Here is a 12,452-nt window from a genome sequence, read left to right on the forward strand (position 1 = left end):
TTTCCTCAGGGAGGGAGTGGTCGGCGCTGGACAGCAGAACAGCCAGGAACCAGGCCCATGCCGTCCCCCACCACAGAGGGGGCTGGCTGCGAGGATGGAAGGTGGAAGCCAGGGGAAGGAGGCTAAAGCAGCCAGAGTGGACACCGGTGGCTTGGATGGCAGAGATGGGGGAAATGGAAAAACTAAAGAAATACCAGGGGGTCCAAGGAACCATGTGGTGGTAGGTGTGGGGTGTGGAGGGAAGAGAGGAACCTAGGTGGACTCCAGCCAGAGCAGTGACGGATGGGGAGGAATGTGCATGGAAGTGAAGATTGAGGCCAGGTGAGTAGCGATGAATGAGGGGCGCCATGCTGCGGGAGCCACATGGGGGTGGGTGCCTGCTCGGTGCCTGCTTGGCCCCCTTCATGGCGCCGTGGTGAATGTCAAGACACGTAAGGATAATGCATGACTTAATCTGTCAGTTCTACAGGTCGACCATACGCAGCTAGAGCAAGCGGAGTTCGGGTAGGGGGACCATCACATTTGCCTCGAGAGGCTGCTACCGCCAGCAAGCGGGTAATGCTCGTGAAGCATCTAGAATGGGGCATGGGGCAGGGCCCATGGCCTGTTCAAGACTGTCATGGGACTGCGTCCTGAGCTCCCTGAGCATCTTGGGTGGCTCTCGTGGCCTCTGGGAGGGCCAAGGCCCAGCCCCATTCCTGGGCTCCCGACCCAGCCACTTGCTCATTCCTTCCTCTGCAACGTCTGTGGCCGGGAGAGCCTGGCTGCCTCGGACGCGCCCTGGTCTCGGGGTCCAGCAGGTGGAGCTGAGGGCACCGGTGCCCTAGACCAGTATGTGACTTGGGTCTGTGGGAGGCTCTTGCAGCCTCAGAAAACAACCCCCAACCCCCGAAAAATTCCACTTTGCTCCAGAACACTGGAAATAAGGTAAAAAGGCGCAGCCCTTGGGAGGGGGGGATCCCACGGAGAAGTACAATGCACGGGGAATCCCACGGAGGGAATGCTACGTAGTCCTCATAACGGTACCAGAGACTCTCGAACGATGTGGCAAACTGCTCCTTATCTTATCATTAAGCAGAGCAGAGACTCTCGAACGATGTGGCAAACTGCTCCTTATCTTATCATTAAGCAGAGCAGCTTAGGAAGCCTGTGTGCTCTGTGAGCTGCCTTTTCTGGAAGGTGTGTATGCAAGCACGTGAGAAAATCTGGATGCCCAATTAAGAAGCCCCAGCCCCAGCCCAGTGCTCACCCCCCACGGGCAGAATCACAGAGGGTTCTAATTTCCTTTTTTCCCTTATCTGTGCTTTCTAAATTTCAACAATGAACATTTATTACGTTTCTTAATAAGATGAAAACAGAAGTGATCATTAAGAAAATTAGTGGCCTGATTAAGCCCCATTCGATGTCCCCATTTCCATGTAATAACTGGGATCACACATGTGCTGTCAGGGACAGCACATCAGCTCTCTCCAGGGCTTGCAATCCTGGTTTTCTTGAATAATAAATTATTATGCAAATCTGGTCGGTTGAGTCATTCTTGTTCTGGAAGCAGATCTGAGTGCCCTGCTGACCTGTGTTTTCTGCTGCATTACCAGTTCCTCTCCACGGACCAAGCAAGTAACTAGAAATTAATGGGCCTTAGCATCTGCAAAGGCCAGGCTTTTGCTAGTGGCCCTGGACACCACCTTTCTCTTGTCTGGGGACATGTGCCTTCCCACTCGGGGCCACTATTCACTCTGCCAAGCTGGGGTTGACAACTTGGAGACACCTGGAAATCAGGTACGGGCAAAGCCCACATGCAAATGGCCAACAGTCATGGCAAAGGCCAAGTGTTCCTCTGGGATGGGTGGGAGGCAGATGCTCCCACAGGTCTGTGCTTGGGGTGAATGTCCTGGCTCTGCTGTCACCAATGGGCCTGGGGAGAGGGTTAGGGCCAAGGGCCCCGGTGGCAGAGCCTGGACCCTAACCAGCCCTTGAGAAGGAGGGTGTGAGTTTGGGGTTTCTTCCTGAAGTCAGACTTGAGAAATCTGGCCTGCACCCGTGTCGGAGAGAGGCCGTGGAAGTGGAGGCCAACTTCTGGGAGAAGCCAGGTGTGCAGCAGGGGTCCCGTGTGAGAGCTGGTGGATGTTCCCTAACCTGGTTGGGTCTCCATGTTTCTCAGGGGACAGAGGCCTGTTGAAACATGGCTAACCTCTGCCCTGGGGGGCACCTGACTGAGCAGTGAGCCCACTGTGGGCTCGTGGACGCGCTAAGGCCTCCAGTGGCCACGTCCCCAGAAGACACTCACCCCAAACAAGCCCCATCAGCCAACTTTTCTCCATCTCCACGGCCTCACCCAAATCTGGGCCTCACTGTCCTCAAATCACCAGCACCCACGAGGGGCACCTAACTGGGGGTCTGGTTCCCTCAAGCCCCATGGAGGGCACCTGTCATATACGCTCTCCCCTCCCCTGCTTGCCTCCTGCAGGCACATCCCACCATCCAGACCACGGATGTCGGCTCTGTCTTTCCTGCTGTCCCTCCAGAGCCATATCTGCCAGCTACGCGTTCATATATGGTATCAATTAGCACGGACTACCGATCATTAATGACATGCACCAGTAGTTATACACGCTCACACACACTAACAGAACTAATATGCTAATGTTTGCATATTTGTATGCCATGAGCACTAAGACATCTGGACACCGGAGAGTTTGCTGTCTTTCCCCAGAACACAGCTCCCCTCAGAAGACCCAGAATGGGAACTGCATTTCTTAGGGTCCTCCTAGGAAGGGTCGAGTAAACCAAGCACCAAGAGCAGCCCCAGGAGAAGAGAGACAGACCCAAAAGGAAAAGGGGTGCCATCCCAGCTGGGGAACTTGATGGCACCACACCAAGGAGGCGTAAGCGCTGGGAGACACGGGATGCTGGGCTCTGTCCTTAGTTCATCCCGCGTTGCACACCTCGGTACTGGAAGGGACAAGTCACTTGAATCACTCAGCAACTGGTTTCCCGTGGAAGCCAGGATCAGCATCGCCAGGCTCCCCATTTCTAACAGGAACCCCCAACCCATGTTTTGGTGAGCCACCTCTTTTAAAGGAAAGAAATCTGCTTAAGAGACTGGTGGCCCACGCAAACACGCCCACGTGTAAGGCACTGCCAGGCCACCCGTGGGGGCTTCTGTCACCTCCTCTGAGAAGTGTGAGCCATGCCTGTCCTCAGGGATCATGGCCAGGCAAGTGGTCTGAATTTTTTCCCAGCCCTGCCTTGTCTCAAGGCCCAGGATGGCTCAGATCTGGGGGATGTGATGCCAGGAGCCCTTAGGTCAGCCGTGGTCTTCCTTGCCCACCCCAGACGCCTCCCCCTGATCACAGTGTTCTAGAGCCCTGGGTACCATGCAGAGCCCCTTCTCCTGCCCCTGGGCCTTGAGAGACATGGGCCCTCAGAGAGCAGCACAGTGTGTGTCTATCTGTCCATCATTGGGAGACACCCCGGGGGTTGCTACGAGCCAGGGACTGGAGGAGACTCTGAGGGCTGGGGTCCTCCTGCTCGGCCTGCTGTGAGACCTTGTCAGGCCTCCACCAGACGTCAGTCCCTCGCATGCATGCCCAGGATGCTGGAGCAGTAACTGCACTGCCCCCCTCCCGCCCCTCTCAAGACTGCTGTGTGGCCGCTCACTTTTATCATGATAATTAAACTGACTTAAGGGAGGAAAGAGGGCACTGCCCCAGCAGGCATCCGGCACCCTCCCTGGAGCTAGAAGGAACACCATGGGAACACACCCAGCAGAGCCCAGCTGTTGTCTGCTGGAGATGGAGAAAGCAGGTGCCCAGGGCCCTTGACTGGGCTTTTGTTCTTGATCTTGGACTAGACGGTTGCAGGGAAAACTGAGGAGGCGCCCAGCTATTTGCCACCTTCCGCCTGCCTTGCCTGCAGTCTTCCCTCCCGTCGGTCTGGGGTGGTCTGTGTCCTTCCTCCCAGAGGACCTAGTGCCTCCGGCAAACTGAGCATTTTCAGTTGTCGCCCCCGCCCCTCCATGCGGGAGAGCCAGGACCTGGAGACTGGGACCCACTGCCACCACCCAGGGTGGGAGGGGGACTGTGAGCTCTCTGGGGCTGGAACTGCCCTCCTGAGGAGCCGGCCTCTAACCAGTTAGGGCGGCACCCAGGCCCTCAGGCAGCTGCCCGCCCTAGGCTGCCCCAGCCGCAGTCGCTGTCCCCGGGAGCTTGTGACCGTCAGTCCTGGATGCTAGCTAGATGGGTGAGCGCCCAGGACTCGGGTCCTGGGGACCACAGCTCCTTTGTTCAGGCCCTGCCACAGCTGTGTCCCAACCCGGGGGGAACAGCGGTGGCATCTCTCAGCCAGAGGCCGTCTGAGTCCTCTCCGAGTCGGTGTGACTTCTTTTCCCTTTCCAGCAATCCCTGCTACAAAGCAGTTAATTGTGTCATTCATCCTTTGCACCCGTAATTGTGCACGAGAGCTACTTAATGATGCCTGGCCGGAGCCAAAGGCGCCGCGTGCCTGATCTCAGGCTGAACAGAGGTAGATAACGTCCCGAGCCTGTTTAAAGGCAGTGAACGGCCATTACAGAGCAGCCAGGAGCCCGGCTATAAATAAACCTGCCCGCAGTGGCTGCTGTACCAGAGGCCACACGGGCTTCGCCATGCGGATCCAGTGGCTCTGAATGGGGAGAGTGAGCGGGACTCTTCCAGCAGGAAGCTCTGGAAAACTTGCAGGCGCCGTTCCTGGTCCCAACGGTGTTTCTGGGCTCGCCCCTCCTAGGGACCACTGAAGCTAGACGGTAAGGGGACAGAGACCTGAGCTGGGAGCAGGGCCTCCCTTTTCAAACTGGCCCGGCCAGCTCTGCTAAGCCAAGGGCCCACTAGGGGCTGCTGTCTCCAGCAGGGGCTTGGGTCAAACATCCGACTGGACGTGGAGGCAGACACAGCCTGGAAAGCGTGCATCGCGAAGAGATGCCCGCAGCCCAGCCCAGGGCCGGCCCCTCCCCTGCTGCTCCCTGTGGACCAGGCCTTTTCACAAGCGCAAACTCATTGGGGAGCTCACCGAAACAGCAGGGAGAGCGGGGTAAAGGCTTCCACAGGCTCGTCCGCACAGGCTGCTGCGGTCAAGGAGGCCCTGGCCTGCCCCCGAAACCCTCCACCCTCCCCGCACACCAACACCTACTGGCAGGGATGCTCTTTGGGCTCTGTTTTCACCTTCCAAACAGCTGCAGGTTGTTTGTTCCCTGAGCGCTACGGTGAACTTGGCCACGTTTGGGAATCCCCGCAGCCCCGTGTCCACCCCAGACCCTGCCCTTGAGTGGGGACCCGGCATGCACAGGGTGCAAAGATCTAGTTACTACTTATAAGCTTGGTCACGGGCACCATCTTATCAGAACAAATGCAAGGTACCCGAGCAGCCACAAGCCCACTTGACAGATAGGGAAACCGAGGCAGAGAGGGGAGCCATGGACAGCTGTGGAGCGGGATCTTGTAACATTGTACTTCCCTGAAAACCATTTCTAAAGTTTCAAACATTGCTCTTGTTTTCCCAGAAAGACCAGCCCCGCCCTGCTGCCTTGCATGACTAACGCCTACACTTTGTTTAAGCCCCGGTCAGACGTCTTTTCTTAGACAAGGGGCTCCATACCTCTCCCAGAGCCACGTGAATCGTGTTCAAGGCATTTAGTCTTCCTTACCGCGTCTCTGTTTCCTGTCCCCCTGCCCGGGCCTCTCAGGTCAGCAGAGACGTCTTACTGAGGCTCATTCATGCTCGTACCCACCACCCAGAAAGGGGTCTCCAAGGCCAGGGGTGTCCGAGGAAAGCTGCTGAACGGGTGAACGAGTCGGTCAAGTCCCTGGATACTTCTCTAATGGCCCTGTCTACTCTCAGGAGTGAAGGGGGGCACCCCGGCCGTGCCTGTCCATGGGACAATCTCTGTCGTGCACACAGACTGCTTCCCAGCACCCCCAGAAGGCTGTGGCGTCTGCAGGGAGGGCAGGAGGGAGTCTGGTCTTCACACGGGGAGGGCCGGGGATGCCTGGGCTCTGGGGAGATGCTCAGACCCCTCCTGTGCATCAGCTAAGAAAGGATACCCCGGCTTATTCCTGCGCACTCCCCTTCACGAAGGGGGGCGATCACGCGCTAGACAGAAGCCACATAGCCAGGCAGGTGCCCCAGAGACAGCTCAGTACTGGGCAGAAAGAGCCAAAAATAGTGCTGAGAGACGTCTGGAAAACCCACTTGCCAGCTGCACTCCCCTGTCTCAGCGAGTGGACGAAGCCCCAGGACACGGGGACCCGTGCAGCATCAGTGTTGTTTAGAGGAATACCAAGGAGATGGAGTCTGACTGCCCACTCTACACATTGGGAGGGGACAGGATCTACCCTCACGTTACCCCGGCTGGCCTCCGTCCACCCCACTCCTGGCTGTGTGTCCCTAGGCCAGCTCCCTGCAAAGCCCCCAGGACTGTTCTTTCCACAGCCCGTCCCTCACTGCCTCCTCAAGCCACCGGTGACTAATGCGGACCTTCACAGGCAATCGCCTACAGGCCCAGGAACAATGGCACCGAACCTCCACGCTCTGAAACCATTGGGGACACATTTCCCTGAAATCAGTAATTGGATGCCTTTTTTTCTGTACAGTTCAGCAGATCTCAAAGTGCTCAGCAATGTGGCCTCTGAAGTACTAAGTGAACAGGCCTCTGCCTGAGACAGAGCTGAGCCCTGATCCCTGCCAGTGCTCAGGAAGTTGAAGGAGCAGCTGGTGGAGCTCTGCCCTGTCTCCCTGCTGTGCTGAGGGAGTAGCCCCGGCCTCCAGGGACACAAGCCCCCTTTTCACCCCTGGAGCGGGGAGACCTGTCCTCCGGAAAGTGCCTCTCCTTGGGTGGATAAGCAGAACATAGCAGGAAGGGCTGTGTGGCATCTGTCCCTCCCTCACTGACCTAGTGAGGGCAGCGGTAGCCCCTGGACCACCGGGACAGCATCAAGGGTGTCCCTCCCCTCCCTTTGAGGCCCTGCAGGCGTGTCCCTCTAGAAGACTGCCCGTTTTGGTCACTCCAGAGATAACATTCCATCAAGGTGCGATGGCTCCCCAGCTGCCCTGCAAAGGACAGCCAGCCCCCAGCACCCTGATGCCCTTGGGAAGCTCAGGGAGGGCACCTACCCACACTGGTTATCTTCTGAGCACCGAGGTCGCGCAGGAGGGCTTTGATGGCTGGGTTATGCCTGGAGTAGAGTTCATACCGGTTAATGCCGATGTGGAACTTGAGCCAGTTGGGGTAGGAGTCCACAGCCGCCTCCCCCGTGGGCAAGAAGTCTTCATTTTCAGTGCCTTCACGTGGCCTACAGGACATGCAGAGGACCCAGAATCAGCGGGGAAAGAATGGAGTCGTTCCAAAGCCAAGGTTCTAACTGTGGATCCAGACAAACGTTGATGTGTTCACAGATGCCTCTGCCCAAACAGGACCTTGCGAACGTCCCTACTTTTTCTGCAGCTGTTGTTCTACTAACTAATAACATATCTAAACTGTAATTCTCACTTACCGTCAGGAGACGTCCAGACAGCTATAACTAAAATCAAGACCGAGCCCAGAGCATCCGTGCCAGGCCCTACTGCGTCTGCCCTGGGGTCACGAAACAGCCCAACAAGTGTGATGTCAGCTTGGGGTCTGAAAGGCTGTCAGCTCTTCCTGGGGACAGATGAGCGAGCCATCTTTGACCACGAACCGTGTGCACGCCGGAGACACACCCCGCCTGTCAGAAACCTTCCCCGGGCGCTCTGTTTTGCTTCCAACAACCAAAGGGAGAAATGATGCAAGAAGCTAAATTTGATTTTAACGAGAGCAGTCTTGGGTGGGGAGCGAGGAAAGAGGTAGGCACTCGCTCCAGCTGAGACCCGAAGTCAGGACCTGCCGCCCACATGGCCCTGACATCTCTGGAGGCAACGGCCCCCTCTGGGGGAAGACAGAGCCTATTTGCTGCTGAGCCAAAGGAAAGTGGAACTTGTCTCTAGCTCCAACCCACCTGCAGATGAGATCCTTCTGGCCCCAAGTCCTCTCCCACAGGGGCCACATCCTGGACCCCCAGTCCTGGGCTCTGTCTCTCCTGTGAGGAGCCCTGAGCCTGGGCCACTGCTCTGATTCTCAAGTTTCTGAGCATTTCCTTGAACCTGGCCAGCACACAAAGCTCAGAGGCCACCAAACACTTTGGTGTATTTAGATGGAAAAGCCTGGGCCTGGTCAAATTTCAGGGTAGAAAGGATTTTTATGCGACGGCCTTTCCCCTGCATGGCAGGGGTGATATCTACCTGCAGCAGGTATTTGTTCTGGCCTTGCTGCTAGTTAATATTTCACTCCGGGCTGCAGCATGGGCTCATGCTGGTCTGTGTGGCTGAGGAGGGCCAGGGGGAAGGGTTTAAGCCAGGACAGTTTAAAGAGATGCTCCTGAGGATGCTTCTCCCCTTTTATGAAGATGTCACCCAACACAGCTGGCAGGGTTCCAAGGGCAGCTGCTTTGGGCACCCGGGTTGGGAGAACCCTTTTGTTATGCCTCACTGGGGCCAGCACGCCCCTCTGCTAATTTTGTTCTCAGCCACCAGCTTACAAGACTCATTAGGCTTCTGCAGACTCTCCTGACGTGTCCACCAGAGTAATGTCCCCGAGCATCTGAAAGCTTGGCGCCAGCAGCTCCCCAGGGTAAGGTTAGGGACAGGCCCTCCCATTCACTCCCTTGCCAGCTTGTGCATGCACTGCCTGACTTAGTTTCGGGAGCCAGGACCCCGCAGGGACCCTGCAGGCCACCCTGCCCTCCCGCAGAGTCAGCACCGACCCTCCCTGGACTCCACAGGGAGCAGCTCCCAAACCACCCAGCAGCCCTTCTCAAGGAGGCAGTCGTTCTGGAGACAAAGGCACTGCCCTGAGCAAGAGGCAGCATGCTCTCCTGCTCCACAAACCTCCCTTGCTGGAGAGGGGTGCTGTGGTGGGGGTTGAGCACTCTGCCAGGGGTGTTCCTGCCGGTTCCCGAGCCCCTGGGCCTCTTTAAACGAGGCCTGGGATGTGCAAGGCCATTTCCTGGGAAGGCGAGCACAGATTAACAGCTGCTTGACGGTGTGGGGCCTGCCAGCACCCACCCTGAGCTGCCCTCCGCCTCACTCACCAGTCAGGATTCTCCGCGGCAGCCTTGGGGTTGAACCTGATGTCGCTGTTCACATTGAAGAGGACGTCGTCCTCCGTTAGCGGTGGAACCGGCACCTGGTAGAGTGGGTGTTCAAACAGCCGGGCCAGGAGAGAGCTGTCCCCGCTGGGGCCAGGGGGCGGCGCCGACCGACGGAGTCCGGGGTCTCGGAGCAGCGGCCGGTGCGCGGGATCGCGGGGCCGGGGACCGCCGGAATTCTGCCCCTGCAAGGCGCTTTCGGCGGGTTCGGCTGCCGCGGGCAGTTTCTCCAGCGAGTGGGATGTGAGATTGGAGGAAGGGTCGGAGCTGAAGTCCTGCAGGATCCGCAGCGTGTGTTTGTTGGGCCAGCCCGCGTCGCCGGCTGCGGAGGAGGCGGCAGGGGGCTCCCCCGGGCGGCCCCGCGCCTTGGCCCAGGCAGGCGCCGCCGCCTCGACCGCGGGTTGCGCGCACGAGCAGCCGGGCTCCCCCGAGGGCCGCACGGCGCGCCGCTCCAGTTTGGGCAGCAAGTCCAGCACGATGTGCAGCGCGCAAGCCACCAGGAACACCATCAGGATGAGCACGCGGAACCTGCGCACCAAGATCATCTTCATGGCCGCGCCGGAGAGCGCGGCCTGGGACTCCGGGCGCCCTCCCAGAGCGCGCTCCACCGGTGCCCCAGCTAGCCTCGGCTTGGCACGAACGCAGTGCCGAGGCACAGGTCAAGGTCCATCTGGCGTCGGACAGCTACCAGCTCCAGGGTTGTCCCCCCGCCCACACCACGTGTAGGGCGCCCACCGCCAAAGAGTCCGCTCGCCCGGCCATCTCTGGCCGTACCCTCTCGTCTCTTCGATGTGGCCGCGCCCTCAGCGGCCGGGCCCAGAGGCCCTGGTCCACGGAGCTGGGTGCGCAGCCGGGTGAGGCACCGCGCACTCAGCGGCCGGCTTGGGGTCTCTGCGCTCATCCGGCGCGCTGGGGCCTGACGCAGCGGCCCATCTAGGCCAGGGCGCGGCGGCCTGTGGGTGGCGGTGGAGATGGCGCGGTGCAGTCCCCTCCGCGGCTCCGTGGGCCACGCCAAGCGCCGGGCCGGCCAGGCGGAGAAGGGGCGGCTCCTTCGGGCAAGGCTCGTTTCTCTCACGCAGCGGTCCGGAGGCTGGGACCTGGAGGGGGAGCAGGGCGCAGAGCCGCGGGGACAAGGAGGTGGTAGGCACGGGTCTGGGGGGCGCTCGGAACGGCCGGGGAGGTCCCCGGGCAGGTGCAGCTGCTGTCCCCGGAGCGCAGTGCCCGCGCGGCCGAGCCTCTCCGCGCCCCGCGCCCCGGCCAGCAGATATCCGAGAGCCGCGGAGCCGCCCCCCGCGTCAGCGCCCGCAGATTGGCGGAGACGCAGCCCCGCGAGTCACCGCCAGGCCTGAGCCGACTCTGCTCCCTCTCCTTTCTCCTCCCCTCGGCCGCACCCCGCGTTGCCTCTGCAGCTCCCGGCCGGCTAAAGAGAGGGCGCCTTCTTCCCTTGGTGGCCGAGAGAAGACGGAGAGACCCAAGAGACAAAGGCCGGAGGGCTTGGGTGCGGCGAGCCGGCTCCCGCAGGACGGGGAGCGCGCGCGGACGCTGTCGAGGGGGCCTCTCCGGCCAGGCCCCGGGGCGCGGGACCTCCGCCCGCCTGGGGCCGGCCGCCGCCAGCTGCAGCCTCCGGGCTCCTCCCCAGATGAGCCGAGGGCCGGAGCCCAGGCCAAGTCCCTCCCCGGAGCAGCTGGGCGTCTGCGCTGCCGGATGAGCTCCCTGCCGGGAGGCGACCTTATGCCCCCCACCCCGGGAGGCCCCCTGCGCGCCCCGCACCGGGCGTAGGGGAGGAGGGGAGGACCGGCCGCCACCGCGCCGCCGGAGAGCCGAGAGGAACTCGGTATTTCGCCCAAACAGCAAATCCGGAGGGGATGCTGAGCGGCTCCTGCTCCAGGCTGGGGCCCCACCCCACCAAGGGGACACGCCTGCGCCTTGACTCTGGTGGCGCGGGCGCCCCCGCGCTAGGATTCGCTTGGCACGGAGAGGTACCTGGTGTTTGCGGAGGCCGCACCTCACTGGCCTCTGTGTGTGTGTGTGTGTGTGTGTGTGTGTGTGTGTGTGTGTGTGTGTGTGTCTCATTTGCTTGGCTAGGTGCCAAAATCAGCCACCCAGGCCTAGGGGCGTGGCACGTCTACGTGGCCTCTTCTGGGCCCCCAGCCCCCAGTAGAGAATATTAATGTGAATGTCAGTCTAAAGTTCTGGTGAGGAGGGTAGGTGACCCTGGCCAGCGAAGGCAGTCCAAACAGATCCACAGCCCAGCAAACAGGCTATCTGTCTGCCCCATGCCCTGGAGGCCTGGCCAATGTTCAGCCTCTCTGGCAGGACTGAGTTGGGGGGGGAAGCATGGGAGTGAGCCCCTCTTTCCTGTCCACTTGCTGTGCTGCCCTCTCTGGACGCCAGTTTCCTCTTACCTGCATTCAGGGTGCTTCTCCCCTGGGACTCATGGACCCTCCGTGTCTGGCCCGGTCCCTACCCTGCATGCAGTAGGCACCCACCAGATGCTGGTGACGGAGAGGTGTCCCAGCCCAGCTGGCCAGCGCAGTGAAGATCTCTGAAGCCATTCGAATGAAGTGGAAAGGTCACTGGGCCCCATCCGGAGCTGAAGGTAGAGCTGGAGGTGGGAGGGGGCCGGAAGGGAAGGCGGATCTGACCTGGCAAGAGCTCCTCCTCCCTCCCACACTGCACCATTTGTGTGCGGAAGAGGTAAGTTTGGGCAAGGTTACCTGGACAGGCCAAGGAGGTGATGTCCAAGATGAGACGGAGGTTGGTGAAAGAGCCCCTCCCCCTTACACTGGGAGAGCAGAGCCATGAGCCCCACAGTGTGTCCCTTGGCCTTGGGGTTCTGCAGCCTCTGGCCCCCTCAGCCCTCCCCTGGACGTGGCCTCAGGGTGGCCGTGGGGAGGCCTGACCCCATGAATCATGGACAGCATGTAGGGGGCCTCCCGGGGTCTCATGCCCAACCACCCCACCCCCATGGATTCTTAAGAGAGCTGAGGTGTTAGTTGGACTTCTGTTCACCACTGGATGGCTCCCTTGCCTAGTTCTTGGTTCACCTTAACTATCACCTTGAAGAGGCATTGTCTTGCTGACCAGATGGTTTCAATGACCCACTACTCTGTTTTCCTAGCAACATCCACCACTACCTGAAAGTAACATCTTCTGTTCTTGTCTATGGCTGGTCTCCCCTAAAATGCATGGGCCTCACTATGTAGGAGCCTCCCAACATGCCTTGCTCACAGCTCTGCCCTGGAGCAGAGCAGGTGC

The 12,452-nt window shown here is 60.0% G+C and overlaps 1 protein-coding gene and 1 pseudogene across 2 annotated transcripts in view; one reads left to right on the forward strand and one right to left on the reverse strand.

Annotated features, from left to right (window-relative positions):
• The window catches only part of LOC309854013 (extracellular serine/threonine protein kinase FAM20C-like), a 36,187-nt pseudogene extending 26,123 nt beyond the window's left edge, over positions 1 to 10,064 (reverse strand). Inside the window, exons 1-2 of the transcript XR_014316613.1 lie at positions 9,138 to 10,064; positions 7,147 to 7,325 (exon numbers count right to left, since the gene is read on the reverse strand). The product of XR_014316613.1 is annotated as an extracellular serine/threonine protein kinase FAM20C-like (transcript). The remainder of the gene's footprint in view (positions 1 to 7,146; positions 7,326 to 9,137) is intronic.
• On the forward strand, positions 9,744 to 12,141 carry LOC309854634 (uncharacterized protein; the record flags this gene model as incomplete). Its single annotated transcript, XM_082713989.1, has 3 exons — positions 9,744 to 9,804; positions 10,054 to 11,028; positions 11,610 to 12,141. The coding sequence occupies 2 exons, from the start codon at positions 9,744 to 9,746 to the stop codon at positions 10,971 to 10,973; spliced, it is 981 nt and encodes a 326-aa protein (XP_082570115.1). The 3' UTR covers positions 10,974 to 11,028; positions 11,610 to 12,141.
• Between the last annotated feature and the right edge of the window lie 311 nt (positions 12,142 to 12,452).

This window comes from Mustela nivalis (genome assembly GCF_964662115.1).
Source record: "Mustela nivalis genome assembly, chromosome: 19".
NCBI lineage: Eukaryota > Metazoa > Chordata > Mammalia > Carnivora > Mustelidae > Mustela > Mustela nivalis.